At 48.9% G+C, this 17,539-nt stretch overlaps 1 protein-coding gene across 1 annotated transcript in view; it reads left to right on the top strand.

The window, feature by feature from the left end:
- GPR137B (G protein-coupled receptor 137B) overlaps window positions 1–17,539 on the top strand; it is a 50,865-nt gene that overhangs the window by 18,736 nt on the left and 14,590 nt on the right. Inside the window, 3 exon segments of the mRNA XM_008268198.4 lie at window positions 6,221–6,270; window positions 12,914–13,136; window positions 15,474–15,623. Coding sequence (XP_008266420.4) covers window positions 6,221–6,270; window positions 12,914–13,136; window positions 15,474–15,623 — 423 coding nt within the window.

The raw sequence follows: 17,539 nt of genomic DNA, 5'->3' as shown, positions 1-17,539 counted from the left end.
CAGGTGCTTGGGCCCTGCACCCCATGGGAGACCAGGAAAAAGCACCTGGCTCCTGGCTCCTGCCATCGGATCAGTGCGGTGCGCCGGCCGCAGCGCTGGCCGCGGCAGCCATTGGAGGGTGAACCAACGGCAAAGGAAGACCCTTCTCTCTGTCTCTCTCTCTCTCACTGTCCACTCTGCCTGTCAAAAAAAAAAAAAAAAAAAAAAACAAGTGGCAGCTTAACCCACTGTGCCACAACACTGGTCCCCCATGCACAATTTTTTCATAATACGCATTTTCCATAGACTTTTTGAAGGCTTGCTGTCTTTTTTTTCTAGTTTAAATTCCAGGGGCTTAAATACTTTTTAAAAAATGATTTAGTTAATTAGAATTTAAATAAAAGTATTATTATTTTTTAAAGATTAAGTTATTTACTTGGAACACAGCTACAGTGAGAGAGAGAGAGAGATTTTCATCTGTTGGTTCACTCCCCCAAGTGGCTACTAAAGCCAGGGCTTGGACAGGCCAAAGCCAGGAGTCAGGAGCTCCACCTTGGTTTCCCATATGAATTCAGGGCCCAAGCACTTGTTCCATCTTCAGGTGCTTTCCCAGGCACATTAACAGGGAGCTAGATTGGAAGTACAGTAGCTGGGAATCAAACTGGCGCTATGGGACGCTGACATTGCAGGCCATGGCTTAACCCACTGCGCCATATTGCTGGCACCTAAATACAACTCTTAAGGAACTTAATTCACAGATTAATTTAAAGGATTAAGGAAGAGTTTCTAAGCACAGCTTGAAAAGGCTCAGCTGAATTCAAGACATAATGGTCATGAATTACCAAGTGGACACAACTTTTATAAGCAATTGATAAGGCTTTTTATTTTTGATGTTATCCTTAGAGCTTTTAGCTTGAGAGAATCAAAATGACTTTTCTTGAATATCAGATATCCCTCCATCTGGGATGTGCACATAATGATGAAATGAGTTGGGGTGTTTGAGTTATGCCTTCTTAGATTACATAAGTTCTTCTTCCTTTTTGGGTCTGGATTGATGAACCCTGTGGGCTTGATCTTGTTCCTGTTCTCGGGGGCAGAGGCTGAGGATCACTTGGAAGTCACTCTTGCTTCTTGTTTTGCTGTTGTTGTTGTTACTATTATTAAGGCTACAGTGAGCATCCATGCTTAGTTCCCAGAGCACTGTTTTTCCAAACTCTGTTTCTTGGAACAATTATTAGAAAGACTGTAAGTGGGGAAATAATAAGGAAAACTGCTCACTACTCTTGGTTTCTCTTGAAGATTGTCAACAACTAGCCTTGTACAGGCTCTGAGAATTCCTGCAGGGAAGTGTGAGTTTTCCTAGCAGTTTCTAAATATGTTTGATCCTGTGGCATGTATTTCTAACAGCATTTATTTCTAATTTCCTGTCCTTCTGGAACACCTTGATAAACCCTGCTTCTGAATACATTCTTGTAAGTGGAATTGTCAGGGCAAAGTTGTATGAGTGTTTATAAGGATCACACACTAGAGCAAGTACTTACTGGCCATCGTGGGGAACCCTGGCTTTCACTGAGTTACAAGAACGGATGTTCAGGGCTCCAGGCTGGCTTTGGAGGCTGTTCCACCTGTCTCCAGTCAGTCCACCCCACTGGACATGTGTAGATGGAGCTGAGAGGCCAGGGAGAGTAAAGAAATGTCTCTGGTTTTACTGATAGAGGAGACTGGGAAGGTAGGTGGGCGCCACTTCCATTTGGGAATGTTCACCTGCTTTTGCCGATCTTTGGGAATATCATTCTTCAAGTCCCAAGCCTTGAAGTCACAGCATCGGTCAGTGATGGGAGTGAGCTGGGGCCTTGTTGTAGGCATGAACATGACCTGATGCACACATTCTCTCTTACATGATTTTCATGTGAACAGAAGCTGCAAGATGGGTAGCATCTGGCTGAGGACCTTGTACGTCCAGTAGGACCATAAGCCCACCTTCCTGACAGCACTTGGCACAGAGCCAAGGCCATAGAATGGGGCTACCTACTTGTGTCCTGGCTGGGAGGCTCTTCTGGGAGGCACCATGGGCCATGTCCTGGAATGTTGGGATACAGCCGTGTTGCATTAGGTAACAGTAGACTGAGCAAGTGAACTGAGCTGCCCACCACCGAGTAAGCCCTATGAAGTGTGGCAAAATGAGAAGACAACACTTTTATATATTTCTGTGACAAGGTCAAACTTAAAAAAATGTAGTATGTTCTATCTTGGATATCTGTGAAGAAATCTGTTATTAGAAGCAAGATCTGTGAGTAGTATTAAACACAGAGCATTGTCTTAAAAGGGCACTTTAAAAAGGTCATGGAGAATGTGTATTATGAAAAAACAATTTACAAGGATTTCAAAATCTTTCATGCCAAAACAGACTTACGTTTTAATTCCATTTCCTATGAACTTTTTGAAGTACACTTGTAGGTTGCATGAGTCAGTATTCTGTTTTGTAAGAACACTTGAGCTGTGGTTATGAATCTCGTCCTTGTTCCTAAGGGAGGTGGTTGGCAGTGTTTTTCTGTATAGGAGGCAGGGGGAAGGCAGAGGTGGTGGGGCCTGCCTGTCAGATGCAGCTGGACTCTGGGCTCCTTGTCAGCGAGGGCACTGCACTGTGCATCCATTGAGCTCTACCCAGGATTTTAAGATTTTCATGTACTTATGGGTATGCCTCTACATCTGCCCTTCTAAAACAGATTTAGGACAGGGACAAAAGTCACGTCAGATACCGGGTCATTCTCCCACAGCATCAGAAGGTTCGACCTGCACAGCTCCGAGCAGGCTCAGAGGAGGTGGTGGTGCTTCCGTGAAGCCTGTAGGAATACCTGCATCCACCCTACCTGCCGGTGAGGGTTACTGCATGGCTCACAGTCCATGCTGGCAGCCTGTCAGAAGTTTGTGGAAGTGACTCAGTGTTTCTCTGACTTGCGTTCTCACCCCCGCCCACTGACCATGCACCTATACTCCATCTGATTATCATGATCCCATATTTTCGTAGTTTTTTTTTTTAAAGTGTTTAAAAGCTATCAAGAAGATGAGGTCAGTCACTTTTGCTTTGTTTAGATCAGCATTTCTCAGGAGGTGGTCCTTGGGCTGTGTCAGCCTCATGGGGCAGGGGTCTTATTAAAATGCTGATTCCTGGGCCCCATCTGGCCCCACTGGATTAGAATCTCTGAAGCTGAAGGAGCAGGATTTACCTTTTTTTGCAAGGTGCCCAGGTGATTCTTCTGCACACGTATGTCTGAGGACTCTTACTGGGGTTGGTCAGAAGAGTAATGGGTTGCTTAGGTCCTCTGCAGCAAGTGGACTTCCTGCTTCCTCCTAGGATGAGTGCAGGCAACTCCAACCCCGTGTCCCTCACCTCCACTCCCACCCCCGGGTCCCAGAGCTGCCCTGCTCTGCCCCACCCCCAACTGATGCTTGTCTTCCCTGCTTGCTGCTCAGTTAATTCCACCTCACATGTTTCTGTCCCTTAGACAAATATTTGCAGGGCCTGAGCAAACCCTGAGAGGAGGACCATGTGCAGAGAGAGCTGAAGAGTAGGGAACACAGGTGATGGGGTGGGGGAGGGGGACTGAGAGGAAGAGGCAAGGCCGGGAGCAGGGTGCATGGGGGGACTGCAGGGTGCCAGGGAGACATCACATGTCAAAGGTCCCAGAGGCCATGAACGTGTTTAGAAAGTCTACTGGATGAGGTCTCCTAGGAAGTAGGGAATGTGAGTCTTTTTTAAAGCCTTATTGACATATAATTGATAACTAAAAATTGTATATATCCAAGGTGTACCACGTGATGTCTTGATGTACATAGTCAGGTGAAATAATTCTCACAATCAAGCTAATTAACACATCTATTGCCTTGAGTAGTTGCTGCCTTTATATGGTAAATCCTTAAGCTCTACTCTGTCAGCAGTTTTGGGGTGTACAGCTTATTACTGTTGACTGAAATCACCCCACTGTATGTTAGGCTTCTGAGACTGATTCACCGTGGTGAACCTGGAGGACATTGTGCTAAGTGAGATAAGCCAGACACAGATGCTATGTGATCTCACTTAAATACAGAATCTCAAAACGTCAAACTCACAGACACAGAGTAGAAATGTTATGGGGGAAGGGTTGGCTGAGAGAATCAGAGTGATGTTGGCCAGAGGGTCAAAACTTACTAGACTGGGAATCTTCTGAGACCTGCCAGTCATCTCTGAAAAGATATCCTCTTTCTACTTTCCCATGCTTTCTTTCCTTTTCCCACTGCTGCCCTCCCAAACACCAGGGGTTCAGCGACAGCAAACACATGAGGTCACGTGCTGCTATTCCACTTGGTCCCCTCCACCTCCCAGAAAGCCCTCTGAGGCCCCAGCAAGCCTGAGCCCCTCCACCCCCCAAATCTCAGTGCATATGCTCTGGCAGTAGTGGCCACACCCATCTGTAGGGCGTGAGCTTGAGTAGACACCTACATTGTCTCTCTCGAAGCTTCCACCAGACCAATGCTGTACCCACTGCAAGCAGACAATTGCGTAGGCTTCGAAAGATCTTGAGGAGTTCCAACCTGGAATATTCTTTTTTAGAAACCAGTTCAGCTTGGTAGGTCTATAATCCAAATACATTTTATTATTTTAAATATGCCTTAAAAGTTGAGGCCTAGACACTTAGATTCAAAGAATGTTAATTTGGTGTTGGTAAAAGTTTTAATAAAGAAGGTAAAATACTTATAGCAAGTGAAAATCATTTTGTATTCAAGAAGCATAGTGAGAGGAAAATATAGACACAGCCCCCATCTGCCAGTTCACTCCCCAAGTGCCCACAAAGGCCAGGACCGGGCTGGACCATTGCTGGTGGTAGGGGGCTTACGGGTCTCTGTTCTTGTCTCCAACATAGAAAGAATTCAAGGATGAAACATAGATAAAGGTTAGCAGGGGAATAAGATTTATTAGCAAGGTGGAAGTACAGACTCGTGAGAGTGTGTGGGCATGGTCAAAGGTGAGCTGTGCCCCATGACATTCGGAGTCACTCTTCCATGTGATCTGGAGGCATAACGGGTAGTGCCTTGGGCAGAGTTGTCTAAGAAAGGATGGAGATTTCCAAGAATTCGGTGACTGCCCATTTCCTGACCTTTTCAGGAAGTCTTGGAAGTATCATGATGTCAGATGCATGATGGGAATGGGAGTGTCAGCAATGGTAATTTTATTATAATGATATTGTAATAGGCTATAGGTCACTGCAAGGATGCAGTCAACAACCATGTTGGATACTTTCAGTTGGCTCCAGTTCTAGGCAGCAACTCTGCTACAGTAGTGATTTCGGATTGCTGAGAATGAGGGGGATTTAGAGGCAACCCTGAGGGGGGATGTGGTGACGTCTTTCCTCCCCCTCTGTTTTTGGTCCTTGACCGTCTCCTTACCTGTATCACTGGGAGCTGGGAGCCCAATCCAGATTTCCTAAGTGGGTGGCAGGGACCCAAGCACCTGAGCCATCCTCTGCTACCTCCAGGGGTGCATGGTGGCAGGAAGCTGGAGTTGGGAGCCAAAGCCAGGAACTGAACCCCAGCACTCCAGTATGGGAAGAGGAAGTCTTACCTGATGTCTTAACCAGGCCAAGTGCCCACGCCTCAAACAAGAATCTTAAAGAAGACTGGCAGCGCCGGCGCTGCAGCTCACTAGGCTAATCCTCCGCCTAGCGGCGCCGGCACACCGGGTTCTAGTCCCGGTTGGGGCGCCGGATTCTGTCCCGGTTGCCCCTCTTCCAGGCCAGCTCTCTGCTGTGGCCTGGGAGTGCAGTGGAGGATGGCCCAGGTGCTTGGGCCCTGCACCCCATGGGAGACCAGGAAAAGCACCTGGCTCCTGGCTCCTGCCACCAGATCAGTGCGGTGCGCCGGCCGCAGCGCGCCGGCCGCGGCAGCCATTGGAGGGTGAACCAACGGCAAAGGAAGACCTTTCTCTCTGTCTCTCTCTCTCTCTCACTGTCCACTCTGCCTGTTAAAAAAAAAAAAAAAAAAAGAAGACTGGCAGTAGTAGATCAACCATACCTGTATTTTCGTTTTTCTTTTTTAACCATTTAAAAATACCTTCTGAAGTGTTTCACTGCACAGGCATTCTTACAGAATGTAAAAGCTGCCCCAGCGGCCTGGGGGTCAAGGGAAGGGAGGACTGCAGGAGAGGCTGTCAGTGTGCGGTGTCCGCACATTGTGCCCCAACTGCCCTGTGTTTCTCTTGTTGCAGGTGATTTTCAAAGCCAAGTCAAAGTACTCTCCAGAGTTGCTCAAATACCGGTAAGTGCCCTGGGGTGTTCTCGCCACAGTAGGAGATGAGAGCACTCGCTTATTATGCTCGTCTCTCCATCCGAGGTTTGCACACATCACCACTCCTATCCGAGCCCCTGAAACAGCCCCGCCTGTCACCTGTCTGCCTGCAAGCATTGTCTCAATGCCACTGAATCGGGCCTTGCAACACATTCACCTTGTCTGGAAACAAGAGCCTGGTGCCTTGCTAACCAGGAGGAAGGAGATGCACGCTGTGTCTAAGCCTTTCTCAGGCACCTGAGAAATCAGCAGCCTCTGCCAAAGGAAAACAGCTTCCCTGAAGATGCCCGTATGTGGCCAGGTGCCTGCAGGTGCAGTGATGGAAGCACTTGCCCCCGTAGCCCTGCCCTCCAGCTGGTGGCCTGACCCCTCTCCCTTGTCTCTGGCTGCTGACCAGCAGTTGGCTCCTGGTTTTCCAGAACTCCGCTAACCAGCATTTAGTTTCCATCACTTGCCACACGGCTGCTGGCCAGGCCCCATCCATATTCCAGCAAGTATAGCTTTGACCATTCAGTCCTGTGTCAGGCACCATGAGGAGGAAATGTCCCGGAGAAGTAGATGCTGTGTGTAGAGTTGTTGGAAATGACACAGACACTTGGAGCATTGAAAATATTTGGGGAAAAATTGTGTTTATGTTGAATATGTACAGACTTATTTTTTGTCATTATTCCCTAAATGTCTTCATCTATTTATATAGCATTTGTATTAAGTATTATAAGTAATCTGGAAATAATTTAAATATATGGCCAGGGTCAGGTGTTTAGCCTAGGATTAAGATATTGGTTAAGATAACCACATCCCGAAGTAGAGTACTTGAGTTTGATACCCAGTTCTAGCTCCTCACTCCAGCTTCCTGCTAGTGCAGACCATGGGAGGCAACAGTGAGAGCTCAAGGAGCTGGGTTCCTGTTACCCACTGGGAGATCTGGATTGAGTTCCTGGCTCTAGCTTCTGCCCTGCCTAGCGCCAGCCATTGCAGGCATTTGAGGAATGAATCAGCTAATGGGACATCTCTCTCTCTCTCTCTGCCTCTCCAAAAAAGAAACAACAACCCCTTCCCCCAAAAACCCAAACAAAAAACAGAATGCAGGTGTACTAAAATCACCTCCAAGCTGTATGCACTGTATATGGTATCTATGAAACATAAATGAATTTCATGTCTAGACTTAGGTTTTATCCACAAGATGGCTCATTATGTGTATGCAGATATTCCAGAACCTAAAATATATCCCAAATCCCACACTTCTGTTCCCACATACTTCAGATAAGGAATAGTTAACATGCAGTAAGTCCAGGTAGAAGACCCCTTCTCCTCTGCAGTCAGAAACCAGCCAGGCGTTTCTTTTGCATCTATACATTTGCCCTCCGTCCCTTCACACCAACTGGGGGAGAGTATCCTGATTGGATCGTGAAACTGATTTTCTCTTGGCAATGGTTGGTTAAGGCTGAAGTAATGAGATACCTTCTGGGGATGGACTATGAAAGCCCTGCTCAGAGAGGAAATCATTTAACAGACTTGCATCCTCTGAGCACTGGGAGTAGCGTCTTTGGGTGAGAAGATGTTTGGGGCCGGAGCAGTACTGGCTTGGCCTTGAGTCAGAATACACCTAGGAGACAGGCCACGTTGACATCTGTGGCTGTTTTTATTGGGAGGGAATTTGTGGAGATGAAGGGAGAAATAGAGTGGGTGCGGATGTTAGAAATGAGATGTTTGGTCTGGAGAAAGTAGGGAGTTTCTTGGAGCTGGAGGGTGAGGGTTCGTCAGAAGCCTCGCAAGGCAGAAGTGATAATCGACTTACCCCGTGTAAGGAAGTCCTGGGGTTACACATGTCTGGGCATGTCCTCAGTCTCATCTGCTTCACTCTCCGCGGCCCCTTAGGCCACGTTCCACTGCACACACACTGCAGGCCGTCCTTTCTCCCTCGGGAGCTTTGGTATGTGGGCATCCAGACAGATTGCCTTCCCTCATTTAATTGCAACTCACTTGAAATGAAATATAAGCCATCAATCTACAACTAGTTGGAACTTCTACTCCAAGCTATTCCTGTAGCAACTCTGTTTTTTGAAGATAATTTAGATTCAGTCCAGCCATGAACTACTTTATTTTTCTCTTAAAACCCATCTCCCCTTGCCAACTTGAGATTTTGCTGGAGTTGGGGCCGCCTTGCTTGTGCTTTCTGGTTTGTTTCGTGTTATGTATCTTAATCCCTCTGGCTTAGGAAATGTGGCCCCTGAGCATGGGAGTGCCCCCGAGTACTATGACTTTTAAACATTATCAACTTTTTTCTCTTTTTTTTTTTTTTCTAAGTAGAAACTATAGTGAGGCTCGCTTTGTGTTTGTGTTTCCCTTTAAGAAATCTATGCTGTTGAAAGGGAAATTTAAATAATGCGTTACAAGCTGGTGCCATGGCTCAATAGGCTAGCCCTCTGCCTGCAGTGCTGGCACACGGGGTTCTAGTCCCAGTCGGGGCACCGGATTCTAGTCCCAGTTGCTCCTCTTCCAGTCCAGCTCTCTGCTGTGGCCCGGGAGGGCAGTGGAGGATGGCCCAAGTGCTTGGGCCCTGTACCTGCATGGGAGACCGGGAGAGGCACCTGGCTCCTGGCTTTGGATCAGCACAGCGCGCTGGCCGCAGCGGCCATTGGGGGGTGAACCAACAGAAAAGGAAGACCTTTTTCTCTGTCTCTCTTTCACTGTCCATTCTGCCTGTCAAAAAAAAAAAAAAAGTTTTTTAAAAAAATAATGCGTTGGGCCGGCGCTGCGGCTCACTAGGCTAATCCTCCACCTTGTGGCGCCGGCACACCGCGTTCTAGTCCCAGTCGGGGCACCGGATTCTGTCCCGGTTGCCCCTCTTCCAAGCCAGCTCTCTGCTGTGGCCAGGGAGTGCAGTGGAGGATGGCCCGAGTACTTGGGCCCTGCACCCCATAGGAGACTAGGATAAGTACCTGGCTCCTGCCATTAGATCAGCGCGGTGCGCCGGCTGCAGCGCACCAGCCACGGCGGCCATTGGAGGGTGAACCAACGGCAAAGGAAGACCTTTCTCTCTGTCTCTCTCTCTCACTGTCTACTCTGCCTGTCAAAAAGAAAAAAAGAAAAAAAAAAGAAAAAGAAAAAAGAATAATGCGTTACAACCCATTGATCCAGTAGGAGGTGTTATTGGAGGGAATGGCAGCCCATGGGTCTGCACCGCCTCTCTGGAGGTCATGGGGAGGGTGCCTGGGGATTGGTGGGGGGGGGGGGGGGCCTGCTGCCTGCAGCTTCCTGAGGCTGCCTTCCGCTCCAGGGCATGCCACAGCCCTTCAGGCAGGTTTCAGGAAGAGAAGAAACACTGCCGTGTTAGACGCAAGGTGAGCCCGGTCACAGAAACAGGAACACGGCAGCGAAGAGGTATCTTAGGATCTTAGAATTGAAGACAGGGCAGGTGCACTGAGCCCTTCCCTGGAGCCGGCCATGGTGAGGTGGTGTCGGGGACAGCTGCAGAGGCAGCCCTTTCTGTGCCCATGGTCTAGACAGGGAGATGCTGGAGGCACGCAGAACAGCAGGGCCCAAGACTCCAGAAGAGAGAGTGAGGTGTTTGAAGGGCTTCCATCAGCGATCATGTCCCAGAGAACAGCCTGTCCTTGGCAGATCGTTCATGTTTCTTTTTCCAAGAAATGTGTTTCTGTTTGAAAAGCTTTGAGAGCAGCATGACCCAAGATGTCGAATCCCTCAGGTTTCATGATGCTGCCCACCACCTCCAGGGGACGCTGTGCACATGGTAGACTGCTGGGGTTGGCATGTGGCTGATCTGCCTACCCGGGTGTCCAGGTCCCTGAGGCTGTCACTTCTTACTACTACGAGAGCTCCCCAAGAAGTCTCTGCAGCCCATGCCCTCTATTGTGCCACAGACCACCTTCTCAGATGCCAGCAGGGCACCTCAGTCTCGCCTTTGCTCATCAGCCTTGTGTGTCCCCCACATCATCTGCACCCCCACCGCTGCCCAGTTCCTTTTCCACCACTGCTATCTACTTCCTCCACACCAGAGTCCAGGTGTGGCTGGCACTGGCCATCCTGTGGTCACAGAGTCCCTCCTGCGTGTCCTCTCTCATCTCTCTGGTCTATACACTTTGTCCCTCCCTCTGGGCACACAGATTTCCTATGGTAGCAGCTTCTCTACCACTCCTGAGTGGCCCATGGTCCCTGACCACGTGTCTTCACCACCTTCCCTCTGCCCAGCAGCCAGGCCCCAGCCCAGGGCAGTGGAGGGCGGAGCCTACAGTCCTCTCATCCTCCCTGGAAAGACACCATACCTGTGGCAGTTTGTTCCCCCAGTAAATGGAAGACCTGGCAGCTGTGGCAGCAACTCAGTGTGATTGTGGGAGGTGAAAGGGTAGCCCATGTTCTGACAGATAGTGTTGCACTTTTGGACCTGACTCCGCCCTCCCTCCCCTCACTCTCTCTTTCAGCCATAATGTGTGAGCCCCTGGCACATCCGGTGTGGATGCAGGGGCTGAAGGAGCAGCCAAAGCTGCATAGTGAGATCTTCATGGAACTTAGCCAGGCAGAAGCAGGCAGTCATGGGTTCATTGCCATTTATTTTATTATAAACTGTGATAATTCCATGGAAGTCAAGCACAGGGGATCAGGAAGGCAGATTTTGGAGGAAATTGAGTGTGTGTGTGTGTGTGTGTGTGTGTGTGTAGGGTGCAGGAAAGACTTCCTTACGGCAGTCCTATTTGAGCCAAGAGCAGCAGCATGAGTGGGAGCCAGGGAGCCAAATTCCTTCAGTAGAACACGGGTTCTGAAATTGTGAGAGACTTTCCCAGTGCGTAGTAAATTACTAATTGCAAGACATAAAATCCCATTCAATTTAGTTTGAGTATATAGAGAGTTGTTAGATCACATTGGCTTCTGAGGGCAAGGAATAAAATTTCAGCTGTCCCCTGCATTGCAGCTGAGGCCTCCACTTCTCTGTCTCTTTCCATGTCTTTGCATCTCTCTCTGGCTCTCCTGTGTGTGTGTGTGTCTCCCATTTGTTTCTGTCTTTCACCCTTTCTCTGTCTTCTTCTCTCCCCAGCTCTTATCTCCCTTCATCATCAGTGGCGTGTCTGCAGCTGGGAGTATAGTCAAGGGTCCCCATGTTCTGGTCTGTAATGGCTTTTGAAGATGGTGGCATCACTTTCTAGCTTCATAGCAACTTTTAGTTGATGGTTTTCTGCTCTCAGGCTTTAATTGCAAACATATTCAACTTAAACCAGTCTATTTTTGAGTCCAAGCTGTCCCTGTTTTGCATGTCTACTTGAAATAAATGTGATACAGATAATCATGAAGACAAACTTGAGGCTGCTGGCTTGAATGTTAGTACATCTGAGAAGTCTTGCACAGACCTTACACAGGTCCCTTGGGAAGCCTGGAGCTCTGAGAAACTACAGGTTAACAATGGCCCGTGAAATCGATAGTTGATACCTGTTTAGCTTGGAACCATTGCTATGGCAGATTGCTTTTGAAGATTTATTTTTTATTTATTTGAAAGGCAGAGTTACAGAAAGTGGAGAGAGAGGGAGAAGAAAGAAAGAAATCAATCTTCCCTCACTGGTTCATTCCCAAAATGGCCACAATGGCTGGAGCTGGTCCAGGCCGAAGCCAGGAGCCAGGAGCTTCTTCCAGATTGCCCACATGTGGGTGCAGGGGCTCAAGCACTTGGACCATCTTCCTCTGTTTTCCCAGGTGCATTAGCAGGGAGTTGGATTGGAAATGGAACAGCTGGGAATCAAACCCGTGCCCACATTGCATGCTGCCATTACAGGAGGCAGCTTAACCCTCAAAGCCACAATGTTGACCCCCTACTGTGGCAGATTTTTCACCACAGTCATCACTTCTACAGTAGCGAGTGTTCCCAGACTGTACTTTATTAATGATGTTTTGGGGTAAAATGCACTGTACATTATACAGACACAGTTGTCCCCTGATATCTGTGGGGGCCTGGTTCTAAGACACCCCAAAAGCCTTGGGTGCCAAAATCCATGGATGCCCAAGTCCCTTATATAAAATGATAGAGTATTTTTTTTTTGACAGGCAGAGTGGATAGTGAGAGAGACAGAGAGAAAGGTCTTCCTTTTTGCCGTCGGTTCACCCTCCAATGGCCACCACAGCTGGCGCGCTGCGGCCGGCGCACCGCGCTGATCCAAAGGCAGGAGCCAGGTGCTTCTGCTGGTCTCCCATGGGGTGCAGGGCCCAAGCACTTGGGCCATCCTCCACTGCACTTCCTGGCCACAGCAGAGAGCTGGCCTGGAAGAGGGGCAACCGGGACAGAATCCAGTGCCCCGACTGGGACTAGAACCCGGTGTGCCTGCGCCGCAAGGTGGAGGATTAGCCTGGTGAGCCGCGGCGCCGGCCTCCCCAGCTGTTTTCAATTCACAGTTGAACCCAGGGACCTTCCTGAGGCACAGTTTGTGGTCAGTCTCTGTAATTGGAATCTGGGAACATCTACTGCCAGGGTCCAGGCTCTTCAGTCTTGTTACCTTTGTCATCTTGCTTCTTGCATGTAAGCACACAGGACGTCTCCTTCTAGACTGCCCAGAATTTGCAGGCAGCACACAGAGAATGGTGCCTTTAATTTCCCTCCCGTCCGTTCCAGGCTGCCCCTCTACCTGGCCTCGCTCGTCATCAGCCTTGTCTTCCTCCTGGTGAATCTGACCTGCGCTGTGCTGGTGAAGACAGGAACCTGGGAGAGGAAGGTGATCGTCTCCGTGCGAGTGGCCATCAACGACACGCTGTTCGTGCTATGTGCCGTCTCTCTCTCCGTCTGCCTCTACAAAATCTCCAAGATGTCCTTGGCCAACATTTATTTGGAGTCCAAGGTAGGGGGAGAAGTGGTCAAGGTCCCTCCCATGAAACTTGTCAAAATCCTGTCATTTCCTGGTTTGCAAGCAAACAAGACACAGCCCACCTCCTTTGCATTTGACCTCTTATTAATGATTAGCTGAACTGTGAACGCCAAAACACAGCAGTATGTTGTTCATTGACCTTTGTGTTCCAGAAGGCTTCCATTCCAGATGGCCTAACGGGTATGCACAACTACTGGCAGAGAGTAATGTCTCTGGCTTATATATGCAATAATTTCACCCACATTTTAAAGGAGCCGTAGACTTGATTGGCCCTGTGTTAATGGCGAGCACATATCTAGCGTTGACTGCATTCTAGGCACTTCATGAGCCCTTTAAGTGTATAAATTAATGTCATCCTCATGACTCCATGGGAGTAGGTAGTATTGTAATGCCTGCTTTATTTTATTTTTTTGACAGGTAGAGTGGATAGTGAGAGAGAGAGACAGAGAGAAAGGTCTTCCTTTTGCCGTTGGTTCACCCTCCAGTGGCCGCCGCTGCCGGCGCACTGCAGACAGTTCATCGCGCTGATCTGAAGCCAGGAGCCAGGTGCTTCTCCTGGTCTCCCATGTGGGTGCAGGGCCCAAGGACTTGGGCCATCCTCCACTGCACTCCCTGGCCACAGCAGAGAGCTGGCCTGGAAGAGGGGCAACCAGGACAGAATTCAGTGCCCCGACTGGGACTAGAACCCAGTGTGCTGGCGCCGCAAGGCGGAGGATTAGCCTATTGAGCCGCGGCGCCGGCCTTACTGCCCGCTTTATAGATAAGAACGTGGAGGCACAAAGAGGCCAAGCTGCTGGCCCCAGCTACTTGCTGGAAAGGTGAGATTCATGGCGGGCACCAGGCACCGGGGGCTGTGCCCATCAACCCATGGTACTGCTGTGGGCCCGCCTTGAGGCTCGTGCTGTGACCCACTGTGCCCTGGAGCAGATTCTCCTTTGCAGGAGCAGCTGCTCCCAGAGTTAAGGACATTCCTGCCTTGGTGCCTGGAACCAGACGTGCTGGGAGAGGCAGATCCTGGCCCTTTTCTTTCATGGCCTTCCCTCACAGCCTATAGAATCTCTGTGTTCCCCTTTCCTGTGCCCAGAATTACAAAGAAGGGCAAATCGGCAAATGTGCTATGGTACCTGGTTGCTTCTGATCAGCCCAGTCGGCTGACTCTCCCTTTGTTGATGCGTTCCTAGCCTGAGCCCGGAGACCTGGGGTAGGAGCCAAGAGCAGCTCCCAGGGCCATCGCTGGCTGGGGACCTGGTGCTTCTACCCTTTGGTGCTGGTTCCATTGTCTCTCTCTCTGCCTTGGTTTCCTTACTTGTGAAACAGCTGAGTGAAATCTGCAGCTCCCGTGCTTCTAGAATTCAGTGGCTGTGTGCCCCATGGCCCAGCCCCTTGGCCACCCTTTGCCACGTGGTCCATCTGGCCATCACGTGTCGGAAGATGCCGGACGGACAGTCTCCCTCCCGTGATGATGTGTCTTCAGCAGTGATCAGCAGGTGAAATCTGTGCCTCTGCTTTCAGAAACAAAGACTTCATCAGGGCATCTGTGATTGAGATCAACTTAGAAATCCCAGAATTGACAGTGGCAGAGTGGTTTTTCATTGTTAAAATTTAGACTTGATTTTGCCTTATCTTTATTATGTTGCCTCCTCTCTTGGAGTTATTCAAGGCTTTTCAAAACAGAATTGCAGTTTTTAATGGAGGGATAAATCACGTATTGTCAAAATACCTTTTAGTTTAATTGTATGGCATACAGGCTAACAAAATTCATTTTGGTGGCAAAATAAAAGAATAACTTGGATTTGGTTAATGATTTCCAAACACAAAACCCAAAAAAAGTTTGTTTTCTGGTCATGTTAACTATCCATTTCTAGCTAGGGGGTCCTTTGCTTGACTTGGGAAATGGACAGTTTCATAAAGTAGAGCATTAACCACCGACCCCCTGTAATTCAGGCCAGGACTCGTGTACTCTCAGCCCAGAGCTCTGTGGGCAGCGTATCTGTCTCCCAGCCTCCGTCCCTCTGAGAGTGTTTGCTTAGCCCCCTGGGATACTGGCCTGGCCTGGGATCACCTGCCACGTGTACCAGCCAGAGCGTCCTCTTGCCGCTGAGCAGTGGCGGTTAGAGGTTTAACAAAATAAACCACGTCCTAGGGTCTGTGAATATATGATGATAACCTGAAATTTCAGGAAGTGGGGTGCATGCCCTGAGGCCGGCGAGGAGTGTCACACGGAAGGTCCTGTGAGACCGCATTGCCCCCGAGATCACAGGGGGCTCCCCAGGCCTAGTGGCCCACTCCTTCTGGCTTCCTCTTTTCCAGGGCTCCTCCGTGTGTCAAGTGACTGCCATCGGTGTCACCGTCATCCTGCTTTACACCTCCCGGGCCTGCTACAACCTGTTCATCCTTTCCTTTTCTCAGAACAAGAGCGTCCATTCCTTTGATTATGACTGGTACAACGTATCAGACCAGGTCAGTGGGGACTGTGCGCTTGGCAGCTTTCAGGGCAGCAGGCAGATGTGTGAGCTCCTTGTCCCGGCTGCTGCATGGCTGGGTGACCTTGGCAGAGTCACCTCCCTGTGTGGTATCTACATCCTCACTGGTCAGATGGGATCGCAGCATCTGCCTAGGTCCCATGTATGTCTTCTAGGAAAACTGGGGGAGTGTGTGTGTGAGTGTGTGTGTGTGTACTTTCTTGTAGACATGCATACACACACAGGGTACTTCAGAAGGTTCATGAAAAATGTAATTAAAGGTAAATTTATTTTGGTGCAAAAAATGTTTGAAATCCATATATGCAAAGGAGGGGCACTTAAATTTTTGTGAAGATGGGGATTATGAAAAAAAAGTGTACATAGATTTGAAAAGTTTTTTGTACCAAAAATTAACTTACTTTAAAAAAAATAAACCATCCACTGGTTTATTCCTCAAATGGCCGCAACAGCTAGGTCTGGAAGCTAAGAACCAGGAATTCTGTCTGGGTCTACCACCTAGGTGACAGGGGCCCAACTACCTGGGCTGTGTTTCAGTGCCTTGCCAGATGCATTAGCAGGGAGTTGGGTCAGAAGCAAACCAGCTGGGACTCAAACTGGCACTTCAGTGTGGAATATGGCATCTCCAGTGGCAGCTCAACCCACTGTACCACAATGCTGACCCCAAATTTATCTTTCTTTAAAAAAAAGATTTATTTTATTTACTGGAAAGGCACAATTACAGAAAGACACACACACACACACACACACACACACACACATACACACACACAGAGCGAGATGTTCCATCTGCTGGTTTACTCCCCAAATGGCCTCAACAGCCAGGGCTGGGCCAGACCAGAGCCAGGAGCTTCCTCCAGGTCTCCCATGTGGGTGCAGGGGCCCATGGATTTGGGCCATCCTCTGCTGCCTTCCCAGGCACATTAACAGGGAGCTTGATCAGAAGTGGAGCAGCCAGGACTTGAACCTGTGACCATATGGGCCGCCAGTGTTGCAGGCAGAGGCTTTACCCGCTATGCCACAATGCCATCCCCGCCCCCCACCAATCTTTTATTTTATTTTATTTTTTTTTATTTTTTTGACAGGCAGAGTGGACAGTGAGAGACAGAGAGAAAGGTCTTCCTTTGCCGTTGGTTCACCCTCCAATGGCCGCCGCGGCCGGCGCACTGCGCTGATCCGATGGCAGGAGCCAGGTACTTATCCTGGTCTCCCATGGGGTTCAGGGCCCAAGCACTTGGGCCATCCTCCACTGCACTCCCGGGCCACAGCAGAGAGCTGGCCTGGAAGAGGGGCAACTGGGACAGAATCCGGTGCCCCGACCGGGACTAGAACCCGGTGTGCCGGCGCCGCAAGGCAGAGGATTAGCCTAGTGAGCCGCGGCGCCGGCCCCAATCTTTTAATTCAGATTTTCCATGAACATTTTGAAGTACCATTAGATGTACAAATACATATGCAAATGTATATATACACACTTCATTTCTTGCCTCCATAGGGATTCTTGTCAAGCAGTACTTAAATCTTTTTAATGCTTCAATATAAATGTGAGATGGCATTTAAATGGTGAAATTTGCAGATTAGGTAAATTATATTTAGGTTTCAGGAAATACATAAAACTATGACATTCCAGATTTTATTTTAACGGAACATGTAGGCAGCATTTAGGAAAATCTAGACAGAAGTGCCTGAGGATATTAAAGTTGTAGAAAAAGCTCATTGTACCAGTGGTCTCATGATTCTCTCTCTTAAAAATACACTTGTAAATTATAAAGCAGATGAAAGGGTAGTGAAATGTCATCAGGCACGCATGCTTACAAAAGCTGAAAATGAAAAATGAGACTGAACTGGAATAAAAAAGGTCACATGAACTCATTTGACAAATATCAACCTTTTTTGGTC

This window comes from Oryctolagus cuniculus, chromosome 13, assembly GCF_964237555.1.
Source record: "Oryctolagus cuniculus chromosome 13, mOryCun1.1, whole genome shotgun sequence".
Lineage (NCBI taxonomy): Eukaryota > Metazoa > Chordata > Mammalia > Lagomorpha > Leporidae > Oryctolagus > Oryctolagus cuniculus.
This window is presented reverse-complemented; position numbering and strand designations above follow the sequence as displayed.